Below are 15,569 nucleotides of genomic sequence, written 5' to 3' on the forward strand. Positions count from 1 at the left end.
CCAGTCATCAGTGCTCGGAAAGCACATGCCATTTCGCACTTACTGAGGTACTGCTTGTTACCGTTCTTATGCCGCTTCATTTATGTGGGCTTCAGCTCCCAAATCAAATTACAAGCTGCTCGAGGAGAGGGGTCGTGTCTTTTATCTGTTGGGATTCCCCCCACAAGGTCCAGAACAGCGCCCAGAACACACCAGGTGCTCAAGAAATAGTAGCTGACGGTGAAACTCATGGCTGGAAGTCAGAGGGTGACTGACTCTCCGTAGGTGGGTCCATCTTCAGCCACTACTGAGAGAGTTCCAAGGTAGGTGATACTTCGTCACTCTCCTCCCTCGCTACTCTGATCCCTGAACCTGCAGCGTCCTGGAGAGGATACTTGATTTCCCAGTACAAGAAGCCGTGCTCGGTCTCAACACACCCTCCCATTAGGTAGTGTTTCTTTCCCTCAGGACTTTGGATGGGATACTCCCAGTCAGCTGAACACAATCCTTACATACTTCACATAACAAAGTGGCTCTAAGGAGCCACCAGGAGACCTCTGTCCTGAGAGATTCCGTGTTTCTTCAGTGAACAGGACATACGTTAACACCCATGAAGGCTTGACAAGAAGTCAATCGGATGCATTACTGATAGGCACCAGGGATCCATATCTACCATGCTCTTACCTCCAATCAGGGACAAAGACCGCCTAAGGAACAACACCCTTTAAACCCACAAGTCCTATTATATATCACAGCATGAGACGAACCCAAAATTGGCATCCAGGCAAAACTGGCCACTCTATTTCTCACCCAGTGTGTGGAATGCTTTTCTAAAATGTGTGTGTGTGACGGACAGTCTTGGTCCCATTCAGGGGATTTTCCCCTTTGGTAACTAGAAGGCTCTAAGTGAGTGTCAGACGTGTCTTAATGACCTCTGACACTCAACCTCACGCCCTCTTTGTCTAAGGCAAGTCGTGGGACCCCAGTGGAGACTCGTGGGACTAAGGGACATCAGAAACTCCTAGCTCCCCTAAGCTGCGACCAGGCTGAAAGGAGCAGAAGGATAACACGCTCTCCAGGGTTGTCTCGGGTTTTGTTTTTGTTTTCTTTTTACAAAAGAAAAGAGCCAAAGGTGTTAGGGACCCAGCTACTGACAGCAGCCAGGAGGGATATCCCCACCAGGTTTCCCATTTACCTAACGCCACCGGCTCGAGACCACTGCTCACCTCGCGAGGCAGCAGCGCTCGGGTAGAGCGACCGCTATAACTGCAGCAACTTGAGGGAGCTCTGTACGCAACCAAGACGGCTAGCCGACTGGCTGTGTACACAGTCGCCATGGCAACTGGAAGCCTGCAGGGATTACGGAAGTACTGTAGGGGGTTGGCGGAATTTAAGTCCACATTTCTCCGTTGAAGATACAGGAAAAGTCAGGGGTGGACAAAGAAGACAGAGATGGAGTCAATTAATCTGGAAGGTTTAGATTAGCTGTATATGCGAAGCCGGGGTTTAAGTTGCGGGGAAAAGAAGGCTATGAATGAACCAGGAAGGATGCAGGGAGACTTCCGGTATAGAGGACTTTGTGAGTACGGTGGCCGCGCAGGCCAGTGAGATTCCGGCTTCGCGTTCCGGGCTGCCGTCAGCGTGCGCCCTTGCCCCGCCCTGGTTAGTGTGAAGCCTGCTGGCCAGGCCTGCGCAGTTGCGGCGGCCGGGGAAGATGGTGGAGGACGGCGCGGAGGAGCTGGAGGACTTGGTGCATTTCTCCGTGTCGGAGTTGCCTAGTCGCGGCTACGGCGTCATGGAGGAGATCCGGCGGCAGGGCAAGCTATGCGACGTGACGCTAAAGGTACCATGGTCTGGGCGGTGGCTGACTGAGGGGAAAGGGACTGACTGAGCGGGAAGAAAAGGGTGGTGGACAGGGGAAGAGTGGTCCAGCCGACTGTGGGTGGAGAAAGGTTAGAGGGGAACCGAGTAGTAGAGAGCGGTGCCAAGCGCGGAGGGGGATTGAGGCCAAGTTGGAAGAGTAAAGGGGACAGCCTTTCAGCCATTGGAAGGAAAGATTGAGAGGTGTGCCTCTGACGCCCTTAGAGCAGGAGACATTGGGGTATCCGCCTTCTTTTCTGTCATACAGACAAGAGAAAATGTTCTTACAGCCAGTCCATGGAGGAAGGGGCGGTGGCTAACTCCACATTCCGATGGGTACCACCAAAACGTCCTATCTTGTCATGAAGTCATTTCTTTGGGCTCCTTGAAGTTGGCCATGCTGTTGTAAATGCTGAGCCTTCTCCTCAGGAGTCATTGCTTGCCCTTGGCGCTTTTAGAATCGGATCTGGAAATCTTTTGATGTGGGCTATTCTGCTCCATGCTGGAAAACAATCTACTGTCACCACCTTAAAAGGTCCTGGAGGCCAGGCTAAAGGACTGTTTAGAGGGATATAGTCGCCACCTGTTCCCATCCAGCATTCTGGTCTGGTGTCATCAAGGGCCAGTGCCCCCCTGTGCTTTGAGCCCTGGTGGGCTGCCCCTTGGGTACCCTGCTGAGCCAGGTGGATCCCTCCAGGTGGGGGAGATACTGCCTGCCTGTGGTTTTTCCTGTTGGACCTTGCCTGGAAGGCTCTTACTGTCTGTGCATGACACTCCCTCTTCCTGTTTCAAAACAACAGAAAGACACCTTTTAGACTTTATCGTCTACTAGTTAAGGAAGCATTGCTTCTCCATATATTCGAGTCGACTGGTAGGAGTAGGGTCGTTCTGGGGCAGTGGTGGCGCTTGCTTTTAATCCCAGCACTTGGGAGGCGGAGGCAGAGGCTGGTGGATCTCATGGCCAGCCTGGTCTACAGAGTGAGTTCCAGGACACCAGGTCTACACAGAGAAAGCCTGACTCAAAAAAAGTAGGATGGTTAATGGTTTGTCACTTTAAAAAGCAAAACAAACTAAGAGTGGCTTTGGAGACAGAACATACTAGCTAGCTGTAACCTTGGGCACATTACTTAATCTCTTTAAGTTTAAATTTTTATGTAATAAGTTTAAATGTGAAAATAAATTTTTTGTTTGTTTGTTTGCTTTTGGGTTTTCCAGTCAGGACGTGAGCCACCGCCATTCAGTTTAAAGATGATTCTTAAATCTCACTATTAGTGAGGATTAGACATTTGGCATTTTTTGTAAAACACCTATGTTAATGTTTTCATTAACCCTGAGAGAAATGGTTCTCTATTAGAGCAGTGAAATGGTCTGAGAAGGGACAGATCTTCTCAGATAAGACAGGGAAACCAAGAGGATTAAGAAAAATAAGCCGCATTAAAGGATGCAGAGCTGGCAAGCCCAGTAGAGATTTGGAAGCAGACTGACTTAATTGTGGCACTAACATTTGGGATGACTGAGACCAGTAAAAGGCAGTAATGAGAAAGAAGTTTCAGGTTAGGATTTAGGCAGTGTGCTGGCGACAAGCTGAGTGGGTAAAGGCACTTGCTGCCAAGCATGATGTCCTGAGTTCAATCCCAGGGACCCACACAATGGAAGGAGAGAAATGACTCCTGAAAATTGCCCTCTGCCCTCTGTGGTGTGCTCGGGCACCTGCACACACACACACACACACACACAGAAACACACACTACTTACCCCCATAGAGCAGTTTGCCTCTGCGTTCAACATAAATGCTGAGTCTACCAAACCTACAGCAGAAATTGCTTATATGATTTTTTTCGATAAAATGTTTTCCGTTCAGGTAAAGGAACAATTCTATCATTCAAACATCATTCTGACCAAGAGTGCAAGTCTCAGTTACTTTGCTAGTGTCAGGTCAGGGTCATAAGGACCTGCATAAGAGCATAGGCCAGAGCTAGACATGACTATAGATAACACTTATTTCACTAGCTCTCCAAACTCCCTTCTATAAAGCCTCAGGAGAACTCTGGTGATAGGAGCCATAGAAAAGCCCAGCACACCAATGCTACAGTTACTACTCACAAGAGCTGCCCTTCGAAATCTGTCTTGGTTTCTCATAATTTACTCTTTCCTCCAACTTCCAGTGAGTCCAGACTGTTTTTTCAAATAAGCCGGCTCTAAAGAACTGGTTAGAGGTTTTTGGCATATGGTGGTTTAGTACCTTAGTTGCCTCCCTATTAGGGTAGTTGTTTTCAAACTTCAGCAGCTATGAGAATCACCTGGTGGCTTTGTTCATTAGCGATCACCCTGGAATTTCTGATTCATAGGTCTGGCATGAGCCCGGTCGAGTTCAGCAGGGATGCTGTCTTCCTCTAGGACCACATTGTGAGAACCATGGCGATAAAATAAAGGACTTGTCCTCTCAGGATGTATTTAGGATCAATGAATCTTCTTTGTATTCAGTAATGCCCTTGTTGCCGAAGTCTGGAGTCCAGGAGTTCATCCTGTTCAGAGTGTAAACCATTTACCTGTGCTTTGTTAGGGTAGTGACAGAGCAGTTGCTTGCCTGGTAGAGAGGACTAGTACTGCCTGTTCTGAGCCCCTCCTCATGACACACATAGAAATCGAGTGCTCTTATTGCTTAGAGTTGGAGGTTGTTCTGCAGGTGTCTGACCTCTGGGATGCTCAGAATTCTCCATCTAAGTCAGGCACGAACTTGTCTGCTTCTCATCTTGTACGCATTTGCTGGCATTTGTAATCTCTCTGTGCTGTATTTTCCTTGGGAACTTTGCTGTTGTGATCTGAGAGGCAGTGTGGCACAGGTTCTGCCTGGATCTGAATCCTGGCTCTGCCACTTCATAGCTGACAAAACTTAAATTCCTTAAATGCTGACCGAGATGGATGGACATTACTACCTACCTGACTACTAAGGATTCAGTTAGTTAATAAGCTTCAAACTTCGTGTAATAAATGCTCAGTGAATAATAGGCATTTATGTTTTATTGTTTGTTGTGTGTTCTTTTTTTCTTCCCCGAGACAGGGTTTCTCTGGCTTTTCTGGTACTCCCTTTGTAGACCAAGCTGTCTTCAGATACACCAGAAGAGGGCATCAGATCTCATTACAGATGGTTGTGAGCTACCATGTGATTGCTGGGAACTGAACTCAGGACCTCTGGAAGAGCAGTCAGTGCTCTTAACCGCTGAGCCATCTCTCCAGCTCTGTTTTTTGTTTTTCAAAACAGTTACCCACTATTCAGCACTGGCAGTCCTGGAACTCACTATGTAGACCAGGCTTCCTGAGAACTCATAGAGGTTAGCCTGCTTCTGCCTGCCAAGTGCTGAGATTAAAGGCCTCTCCCACTATACCCAGCTCTCCGTGTTTGTTTTCCAAGGCAGGGTCTCAGGCATGCTGGGCTTGGCTTGCATTTGCTATGTAGTTGAGAATAACCTTGAACCTGTGATGGTGCCCTACCACACTTGGTTTTGAGTTTATCTTAGTTTATTTATGCTCTTTGCCTTCAAAGAGTTTGCAATCCACTGAGCTGCTTCCGTAGCTTATATTTAACAGTTGAGACCAAAGCCCAGAAAGGTCTTATTCAAGGTTACAGGCTGAATTAGGCAAAAGTTGGCTTAAACTTGTAGTTTCCACGGTCTAGTGTTGAGTCTTCTGTGACTGACAGCGTCTGAACTTACTTCAGTTACTCTTCGTGATGTGATTTAAGCTCCTTGAGTTCAGCTGTGCCCGCTCTTGCCCACAGGCTCTCCTCCTCCCTCTCGTCCTGAGGAAGACTGAAAGTGAACAGGCATGGTCTTCTCGCACCCTCACAGTTCACTGCTGATGCTTGAGCCTAGATTTAATTTTCCTTTTGGAAATAGCTAAACATAAACTTCCCCGGGAGCCTGTTGGATAATTAAGTAGAAGTGTGACAGAAAACAGTAATATATTAGTTTTGTTTTTGTTTTGAAATCATATTTTACCCAGGTGTAGTGGCACACACCTTTAATCTCAGCACTCTGGAGGCAGACACAGATGGAGAACCTCTGTGAGTTCCAGGCCAGAGCTAAATAGAGAAACTGTGTCCCTAAATTAATTAGTTAATTAGAAATAGAATTAAAAAAAACTTTATTTATAATCACTAGATCTTCTTGTTTGTTTGTTTGTTTTGAGTCATGGTGTTTTTGTTGAGCCTTTGCTGTCCTAGAACTAGGACTGTAGACCAGGCTGGCCTGGAACTCAGAGATCCTCCCTCCTCTGCCTCCTGAGCAGTTATTGTTTTGTTTTGAATATGAACTTATTAGATACAAAACAAAAACCCATGGCTCTTCTCTTGGCAAGTCCCTCTCCTTAATGGCAAGAAGGATAGTGCAGGGTTCTGGGCCACCTGCGGGATGTGACTGAGGTCTGGGTAGAGCAGTTTATGTCCGTGGGACTTCTCAGCTTCTCTCCCCATCTCATCCCCATGCCTCTCACGGAGTTCCAAGGTCCGGGCAGCGAGCCTCAGGTTCACCTGGGTCCAGCCAGTGGGGCAGAAGCCACACCTCCCAGAGCCAGGTTGCATCCTTTCTCCTGAGATCTCAAGGCCACAGGGGGCATTATTCCTATTTTCCCATCAACTCGCACGCTCCTGTGCATCTATATTTGTGAAAGCAGAGCAGGGAGACTATCAGCAAACCTGCATATTTAGCATTCATAGACCCGTAAGCATAGAGGAGAGGGAGAAGGCTATGTGCTTGTGTGATGTGTGGGTGGGTGGGTGGGAGGTGCACACTTTGCCATGACACACGTGTGGAGGTCAGAACACATCTTTGTGGAGTCGATTCTGCCACCTTTTTGTGGATTCCAAGAGTGGAGCTCAAATCCAAGGGGCTTGTGTGGCAAAACGTTTGACCCGATAGCCATATCTCCTGTCCCTGCAAAAGTTCTGAATTAGAGAATTTAACCTTCAAAAGGCAATGTCTTTTCTATGAATGAAGGGCACAGTATTCGAATGTTTTCTTTTGGTCCACTAGATCCAGGGACAGAATCTCCCCTGAAGCTGGCTTGAAGCGCTGCACATGTGAGTCTGAAGTCGTACCCTGTCTGTAATAGAAGAGTAGGCGGAGAAGGAAATGAAGTCAGAACTTTCTGGTGCATGCCGTATTTGTTATGTATGGTATAATGTATAATACAGGGTAATTATAGAGCTAGAATAACCATGTTAAAAGGAATCCATAGAGGGGCTGGAGAAATGGCTCAGCGGTTAAGAGCACTTCCGGAGGCCCTGAGTTCAAATCCCAGCAACCACATGGTGGCTCACAACCATCTGTAATGAGATCAGATGACCCCTTCTGGTGTGTCTGAAAACAGCGACAGAGTACTTATATATAATAAATAAATAAAATTTAAAAGGCAAAAAGGAATCCATAGAGGTCTCTACTAAAGCCACTTATTTTGTAGAGCGAAAAGCCTGGAGCTTAGAGCTATTTAAGGGGTTTATCCAAGGCACAAAACTATATTAGCTGAGAGCCAACGGAGCTATTTTTGTATGGGTGGAAGTGATGCTTTGTGCTCTCTGTCAGATTACTCACCTGCTCTGCGGATGGCATGAAGCAGGCAGAGCAGGATACAACCAAACCACCTTGGTGTCACTTCTGAGCCTGGAAGGCAGTGATGTTAGCGTGTCTAAATACAGCACCACAGATGTTGCAGCAGAGAGGAAAAGAAAGGCCCTTTGGCTGATTTCTAGATGTAAAGTTTTCCTTCCTTCCTTTCCTTCCTTCCTTCCTTCCTTCCTTCCTTTCTTTCTTTCTTTCTCTTTTTCTTTTTTGGTAGGGGTTAGGGGTGGGGGTAGCTCTGAGACAGAGTCTCACTCTGTAGTTCAGGCTGGCTGGAAATTTTGTAGCCAGTAGAGCCTTAGACTTGGTGGTCTTCCAGCCTCAGCCTCAGAGTCCTGATTGTAGCATGAGCTGCAGTGCCACACATGGAGACATATGTTTTGAATTCTTTTTCACTCTGAAACTACATTGCATAGAAAAAGTTAGACTTCTGAACACTCATTGATTCCCCAGTCTTTCTCTCCCAACCTTTTAAAGTAGTGTTCAGTCTTAGCCTGGTTTCTAAAGTAGTTACAGGGTAAGAATACACTCCCCTGGGAGCAAAGCACTCTTGGCAAGAATTCAATGTTCAGCGAAAGTTTACTTCTGCCCAGGTGTGGTAGCTCATGCCTGTAATTCCAAAACATGGCAGGCTGAAACTGGAGGACTGACACCAATTTAAGGTCAGCCTGGACTACCTCGGAAATCCCAGGCTAGTCTGGGCTATAAGGTGAGCCTGCCTCAAAACGACAAGGAAAGGGAGAGAGAAAGGGAAAGGGGGCTTTGATCTCTCTCTCTCTCTCTCTTTCTCTCTCTATCTCTCTCTCTCTTTCATGTGAGTTATGTTTTGGATGGCGTCGTTTAACGTTTGGACACAGACTGGCGGATGTGAGAGCCTGCTTACTGCCGCCTGACACCTGACGTCATGGGAAGCAGGACGCTCAGCAGTCTGGGAAACCTGTTTCCAGTGGAGAGGCATCCGTGGGGCTCCCTGATGCTCCTGGCGCTTGGCTGGGTCAGCGGACGTCAGAAGCCTATGTTTGGGGATGCTTCTCCATGTAGACACTTCCTTTATTGTTGTGTGCATGAGATGCCTTTGTTTGCTCTTAGCCCCACCTGGTTCAGCTTGGTGATGGTCAAATGAAACCACATTGTTTTTCTAAAGCATGTTCCCAGACTTTCCTAAGTTACAAGCGTGGCCCCCACCTTCCTACTTTCAACTTGTTGACTTTTGGCACTCTTGCCTCTTTGGCATGGGACCATCCAGCTTCTTTGCGGTTAGCTTATGTGCCAGCGAGACCGTAGGGAGGATGGAGAATTCCCAAACATCGTCGGGCTGCATCATTTCTTCCAGTCGAGAACAAAATGAATGAATCAAAACGTATGTGAGCTATGAGCCAGAAGACCTAAAAATAAAATCCTTGGGGATTTTAGGTGGTACAGTTTCAGTTGTGACTGCACATAGCTTGGAGAGCCGCTCTGCACAATACACTTAAGCACTGGTGTGGCTCTGTTCTAATAAGACTGTTGACTTAGCTAGTAAAGTGCTTGACTTGTAAGCCTGAGGGCAAATTTGCTTCCCAGAACCAAAGTTTGGACATGGAGGTGCAGAGACGGGTGCATATCTGGGGTTCACCAGCCAGTCACCATATATATTCTGAAGTTAGCACATATATGTGTTGAACTGACAAGTTCCAGGCCAGCGAGGTGGATGCACAGTGCTGAGGAATGACACTGGAGACTGCCCTCTTACCTCCACACCCAGGTGTACCCATGTGTACACACACGCACACCTCACTCTTGCACATGCACATACACACCAAATAAAGTGCTGTTTTGGTTTTTCTTTGCTTTACTTTTTGTTTTTGAGATAAGGTCTGATTCTGTAGCTTGGGCCAACCTAGAGCTCACTATGTAGCCTAGGTTGGCCCTGACAGTCCTCTGCCAGTTTCACGCAGAGATTATCAGCGTGAGCCACATTCTCTGCTCAAAATATCTATATATTCTCTATATACATATTTTTATATAACATTTTAATTACATTCATTTATTATTGTAGAGGGAGTAAGAACATACCTCAGAGTTCATGCAGAGGTCAGAGAACAACATGTGGGAGTTACTTCTTCAACTCTACGTTATAGAGCCCCAGGGACCGAACTTACGGAGTTGGATTAGACAGCAGTGCTCACTAAACGATCGCACGATCCCTTCTCGTCTCTCTGTAGCCGGCTGGGCCTTTTCCATGTCTACCTCAGTTCCAGAATAATGATGCAGAGGCTTATTTGTTCATGAATTAGTGCCTAGGCTTCTTCCTAGCTAGCTCGTAACTCAGTTATCCTGTCTACACTAATCTAAACTCTGCCACACGGCTGGTTACCTGTCCTCAGTCTCATAGGTCTGACTTCCTCCCCATCTCGGTGGCCAGGGTTCCCATGCCTCACTCTTTCCCAGAGTTAGACTGACTCACTCTCTCTCTCTCTCTCTCTCTCTCTCTCTCTCTCGCTCTCGCTCTCGCTCTCGCTCTCGCTCTCTCTCCTTTTGCTATAGGCCATAAGCTTTATTTTAACTGATCAAGAAAGCTAGCTGTATCGTTTGCTGTCCAGTCTCTGTGATGGGAAAGCACAGGACGTAATTGAAGTCTTGGCTAGAACAGTCTCTGAGCTGGATTTTCTTAGCTAGCTGTATTGACGTTGTTCTGGATTCAAGTTTTTTAAGGAAACAGCACTTGAGACAGACAGTCTATGAGGTTGAATCACCTGGGCTACTTGACTTCTTTGGTGTCTGGCTTTCACTCTGTAAACATATAAACTTTCAAAGGTAATATACATGTCTGCATTAGCACATGTATGGAATGTACAGTGGCCAGAGTTCAGCTAAAGGTGACTCTCTGTTCTATGTTCAAGCAGGAAAAAGGCATTAAACTTCATAAGTCTGTTTGGACTGTACCCAAACTGTAATACAGATTTTCACCCATTCCATTTGAAAGGATGGCATATAATAATAGATCCTGAGAGTTCTGTCTCCCAGACTTATTGGCTGTGCAAGCTGAAGTCCTGGCTGGAGGCACGCATGTGTCGGCCAGCCTCAGAGCTGTTCCTTGTAGAGAGATCTCCACTTACTTTACATGTTTTCTTGTTGTTCTTTGTCTCTTCCTTCATGTCTGCTGCCAAGACTCACAGTAGGTCTCCCCCAGTCACATCTAATCTTTATTAATTTTAAAGGAATTAAAGCTTTTCATTTCCTGTGTAACAAAGACAGACCTCTTCCCTAATACCTTTCCTGCCTTCCGTTCTGAAGTTACCATAGATATATGTTGATCTAATTCAGCAGTCCTTTCTAAAATCCAGTGTTTCTCGACAGTTGTGCTATCTGTCTCATTGACACGTAAAAGTTTAAAATCAATAAAGCATTATTTAATCTATCTCTTGGAGATCCCTTATGTCTCTTCTGTTGTATTATCATTTCCTTTAAAGTGTAGCTAAATCCTTTTATAATTGCTTGACTGATAGGACTGTAAGACAAATTTGTAACATTTTCTATGCCATAATGCCTAAAACTTGTTATATTTTAATGGATACCCATGTCAAAGCATCATCAGCTTCAGTCTGTAAAAGTATTTCCAAGATAGCCATCATCTTTAAAAAATGTGGGGTCTCGGCCTTTTCAAAACTCAATGCAGAAGCCCATTGAAATCCTGAATAGGAGTCGGTTGTATGATGTATTAACACATGCACATACTTTAATTCTCCAAACTATACAAAATGAAACACACAAGCTATTATATAGCGTGGCTCTAAGATGGCATCTGTACTTAGTTCAGGACGTTGCATCTCTATGGGGTGCCATTTTGCAGTCATGGCACAAGGTGGCGCCATAGGCTTTAGATCGGATTCCTCTGAACTCTCATGATTCAAAGGATTGCCTATATTTTGTTGTGTTGTTTGTAATTCAGCAAGGATGTTTTTCCAGTTCTTTATTAACTAAGTCTGCTTTGTTATGGTCTCTCTTAAAAAGGATATATAACATTTGATCATTATGAAAATATAATTATTTGTAAGCTGATAAATGAAAGTTATACAGCATTCAAATATTCTGTCATTGCATTTTTCTTCATTTTTAACGAATAAAATATTTTTCTTTTTTAAATCTCTAACTCCTTCCTTCAGAGACTTTATTAACTATTTCTCCCTATGACTTTCTATATTCAGTTCCTTTGTTTGTTTGTTTGTTTCTTTGTTTGTTTGTTTCTTTTTTCGAGACAGGGTTTCTCTGTATAGCCCTGGTTGTCCTGGAACTCACTCTGTAGACCAGGCTGGCCTCAAACTCAGAAATCCTCCTGCCTCTGCCTCCCAAGTGGTGGAATTAAAGGCGTGCGCCACCACTGCCCAGCAGTCTCTTTCTTTCTTTAACATTTAAGCAGAATTCCAAAGGTTTTTACCTGGTCAGAGGCCCATGTCTGGGCTTGGGTTCCCTCTGGTTGTCTGCATTGAGCTGTTCAGCTTGTACCTCAAGCTGCAGCCTTTGTTCACAAGAAGAGGTGGAAGGGTAGTTCTGGCGCCGTGAGCCTTGAGCTGGCGTCTCTGCCCTGCCAAGCCTCTGTAAGGAGTAAGTTTTTACCCTTGGACACCCACTGGCAATTCCAGGCCCACGTGCCCTGCCCTCTGCCCTCGCACTCTGGGAATGTGGCCTCGGGCTCTAAGAGGAAGCTCACAAGTAGCCACCAAGCTCCATGGGAGCTCTTGAGTAGCCTGGCCTCTCACCGAACAGTGAAGGCTGACTGCAGCCACTCCTCTGCCTCAGCTCTGGACAGCTGCAGGTGTTTCCATGTGCTGGCTGAGGGACCTAGCTGGGCACTGCTCAGTCACTCTGCCACGCCTGGGAAGTGCTCTAGGGCTCCGTCACTCTCTTAAAGGCCCACCTTCCACTCCAGCTAAGAAATCGCTCTTGTTTGTTCCCCATCTTTCTACCCAGGGTTTTTCCTCAGGCTCTAAGCTTGGATTTTATGAACCTTTACTTGGATGCCATTTGTAACCATTTGGGCTTTTTCTCTGTCCACCTCAGTTCCCAAAGAATGACACAGAGGCTTGCTTACTTATGCCTAGGCCTTAAGCTAGGCTTGTTCCCAGCTAGCGTGTAACTAAGTTATCCCACTTTTACTAATCTAAGTTCTGCCTCATGGCTGGCTACCTCTCCTCAGTCTCATAGGTCTGACTCCCTCCACATCTCCGTGGCCAGGGTTCCTCAGCATGACTCTTTCCCATAGTTCCCACCCCCTCTTGCTATAGGTTTTTTATTTTGGTCAATCAGAAGGTACCTTAGGCAGGCAAAGAAGGACAGAGACACATCTTATCATCCACAGTGCATGTAAACTCACTCTCTCTCTCTCTCTCTCCTTTCTTTATCTTTTCTTTTTTAAACTAGGACCTCACTATGTAGACCAAGATGAGTTCAAACTCAGGGTCAATATTTATAATGCTTTCTGACACTAAAACCAAATTTGCCTCTGGATCCAAACACAGCGATCAAACCTATTTCACATTAAGAAGTAATCTTTCCTTTATTTTATTTGTGGTGGGCTTGTTATCCTTCATCATCAACCTGACTAGACTTGGAGTCACCCTGGAAGTGCACATCCACAAGATATGTTTCTGAGGGAATTTTCAGAAAGGTTTAGATGATGAAGGAAGCCCCGCCCTGAGTGAGTGGCACCGTGTCATGGCTGGGGTCTTGGGCAGGATGAAAAGGTAAGAGCAGAAGCCAGCATCGGTTCTTCTTGACAGTGGACACAGCAGGGTGTTTTGGCTGAGAAACCTCCTCCATCGTCTCCAGTGTCTATATTCATGGTTCCAGTTAGCGGTGCTGTTTGGGAGACTTAGGAGGTATGGTCTTGCTGAAGGAGTATGTCACCAGAGGTGGGCTTTGAGGTTAAGGACTTGAACCATTCTCAGTTCTCGATCTGTGCTTCCTACTTGTGATGCAGATGTTAGCCCTCAGCTTCCTGCTCCTGCCGCTATGCCTTTGCTCTGTCATCATGGACTCTACCCCCTGGAACTGTAAGCCCAAATAAACTCAGTCTTCTATAAGAAGTCTTGGTCACGGTGTTTAATCACAGCAATACAAAATTAACTGCATAAAACAAACCCAAAAGGGGGTGCTGAGTAGCTTCATGCTTCCATTGACACACCCTAGGGGGGGGGAACTGTATCCCCTCAAACCATGAGCCACAATAACTTTCCCTAACTTGTTTCTGACAGGTATGCACACTCAGCTTTTAGGAGCTGAATTGTAAACAAGGTGTGGTGTGCACACATGTAGTGCCAGCACTTGGGAGGTGGAGGCAGGATAAGAAGTTCATACTCCATAGCCAAGTTGAGAGTCTATCCTGGGCTACATAAGACCCTTTTGAAGTGCCATTTTTGGTACTTGGGAATTTTGGCTTTTAAAAAAAACAAACAAACATAGACATAGTATAAGAATGTGTTTTCATTGAGTCCCAGGCATAAGGATGTAGGGCTGCCTCATAATACCCTCAGCAACTGAGTACGATTTGCTTCATGCACTGTCAGACGCATGGTTTTACCAGCTGTATATAGTTCCCACAATTGAGTGATGGTTGGAATTCTGGTAACATTTCTGAGGGCATATAAATGCTAGGGCCCTGATACAAATCGTCTTGTGTTTGTTGGTCATTGGGGGTGGAGGGGAGGGGGTTACTTGTAGTTTGTGAGTCATGCTCAAAGAAGAAATGAAAGGAAATAAATTAGATTCGGGGACCACTCTCTCCCTCCCTCCCTCCCTTCTATACTTCTTCCTCTCCTATCTAGTGATGGGAGTTGTGGTAAAACCAGAGGGGTAAAGGGTGGGAAAAAGAAGAACTCACAAAGTAACAAGTGGCACTCAGACATGGGTCTTGATAAGGAAAGACTGGGAAATGTCATTTCAATGCCACAGGGGAAACAGCAGGGGGAAAGGAGTGGATTTTTTAATAAGATTTGTTTGTTTGTTAGTTGGTTGGTTGGCTGGTTGGTTGGTTTTTTGAGACAGGGTTTCTCTGTATAGCCCTGGCTGTCCTGGAACTCACTCTGTAGACCAGGCTGGCTTCGAACTCAGAAATCTACCTGCCTCTGCCTCCCAAGTACTGGGATTAAAGGCGTGCCCCACCACTGCCCTGCTTGTTTATTTATTTTATGTGAGTACATTATTTTCTTCAGCCACACCAGAAGAGGGCATCAGATCCTATTACGAATGGTTGTGAGCCACCATATGGTTGCTGGGATTTGAACTCAGGACCTCTGGAAGAGCAGTCAGTGCTCTTAACTGCTGAGCCATCTCTCCAGACCAGGAGTGGTTTGTTTGTTTGTTTGTTTGTTTTTTCAAGATGCCAACAAAAAATGTATTGTGGCATCTGCCACTGGGATATCCTTGCTTTGCTTCCAGAGGGAATTTGTGTGTGTGTGTGTGTTTTTCTTTTTCTTTTTCATATATTCTTTTTCAAAAAAAGGATGGAAGAATGGCTGAGCAGTTGGGAAAACTGTGGGTGGAAATGGAGGGGCCTGAGGAACAAACGAATGGCTGAGGTGGGAAACAAAGGGGTCCCGCTGCTCTGTTGCCTGTGAGCGGGTTGCAGAGTTGATGGTGTCACTGGAGAGACTGCGGGTAGATGCACTTGGGAAGTGAGGAGCACCGGAAAAGAGAGAACACAAAGGCTCAGTCCTGGAAAATGAGCAAGAGACCAGGAGTTTCCTGCAGGAAGAAAGAAGGAAAGAGGGTGGAGGGTGGTCAGGTCAGAGAAACGCTGAAAAATCAGGAGGACAGTCTGATTAAACAGCCCATTTAGAAAGGGTTAATCTCGAACCAACTGAGACACCAGAGTGGGAGGACGGATGGGCAGCCTGGGGTTGTGAGATCACCACCAATGACTTCCTCAGTCATTGTACAACATATGCTTGCTCTCAGTGGAGCAAGTCCTATAGTAGTCCTATGGTGTCCTATAGAAATGATAGATCTAAGGTCTTTTAAAGACGTCATGATTTCATATGGAATGCACTCTCCTTATGTGAAACAAATTCTAAATAACTGGTCTACTCAAAGTAGAACTATTCACCAAGACTGGAAGGAATCAGTAACAGATATAAT

At 45.9% G+C, this 15,569-nt stretch overlaps 2 protein-coding genes across 3 annotated transcripts in view; one reads left to right on the forward strand and one right to left on the reverse strand.

Moving 5' to 3' along the window:
• Kif9 (kinesin family member 9) overlaps positions 1 to 1,487 on the reverse strand; it is a 50,527-nt gene extending 49,040 nt beyond the window's left edge. Inside the window, exon 1 of the mRNA XM_052187125.1 lies at positions 1,175 to 1,487. Coding sequence (XP_052043085.1) covers positions 1,175 to 1,316 — 142 coding nt within the window. The 5' untranslated portion in view covers positions 1,317 to 1,487. The remainder of the gene's footprint in view (positions 1 to 1,174) is intronic.
• A 133-nt stretch (positions 1,488 to 1,620) lies between these two features.
• The window catches only part of Klhl18 (kelch like family member 18), a 55,359-nt gene continuing 41,410 nt past the window's right edge, over positions 1,621 to 15,569 (forward strand). For both annotated transcript variants that reach the window (XM_052187128.1, XM_052187129.1), the window contains exon 1: positions 1,621 to 1,822. In XM_052187128.1, coding sequence (XP_052043088.1) covers positions 1,694 to 1,822 — 129 coding nt within the window. In that variant the 5' untranslated portion in view covers positions 1,621 to 1,693. The remainder of the gene's footprint in view (positions 1,823 to 15,569) is intronic.

This window comes from Apodemus sylvaticus, chromosome 7, assembly GCF_947179515.1.
Source record: "Apodemus sylvaticus chromosome 7, mApoSyl1.1, whole genome shotgun sequence".
In the NCBI taxonomy this organism is placed as follows: Eukaryota; Metazoa; Chordata; class Mammalia; order Rodentia; family Muridae; genus Apodemus; species Apodemus sylvaticus.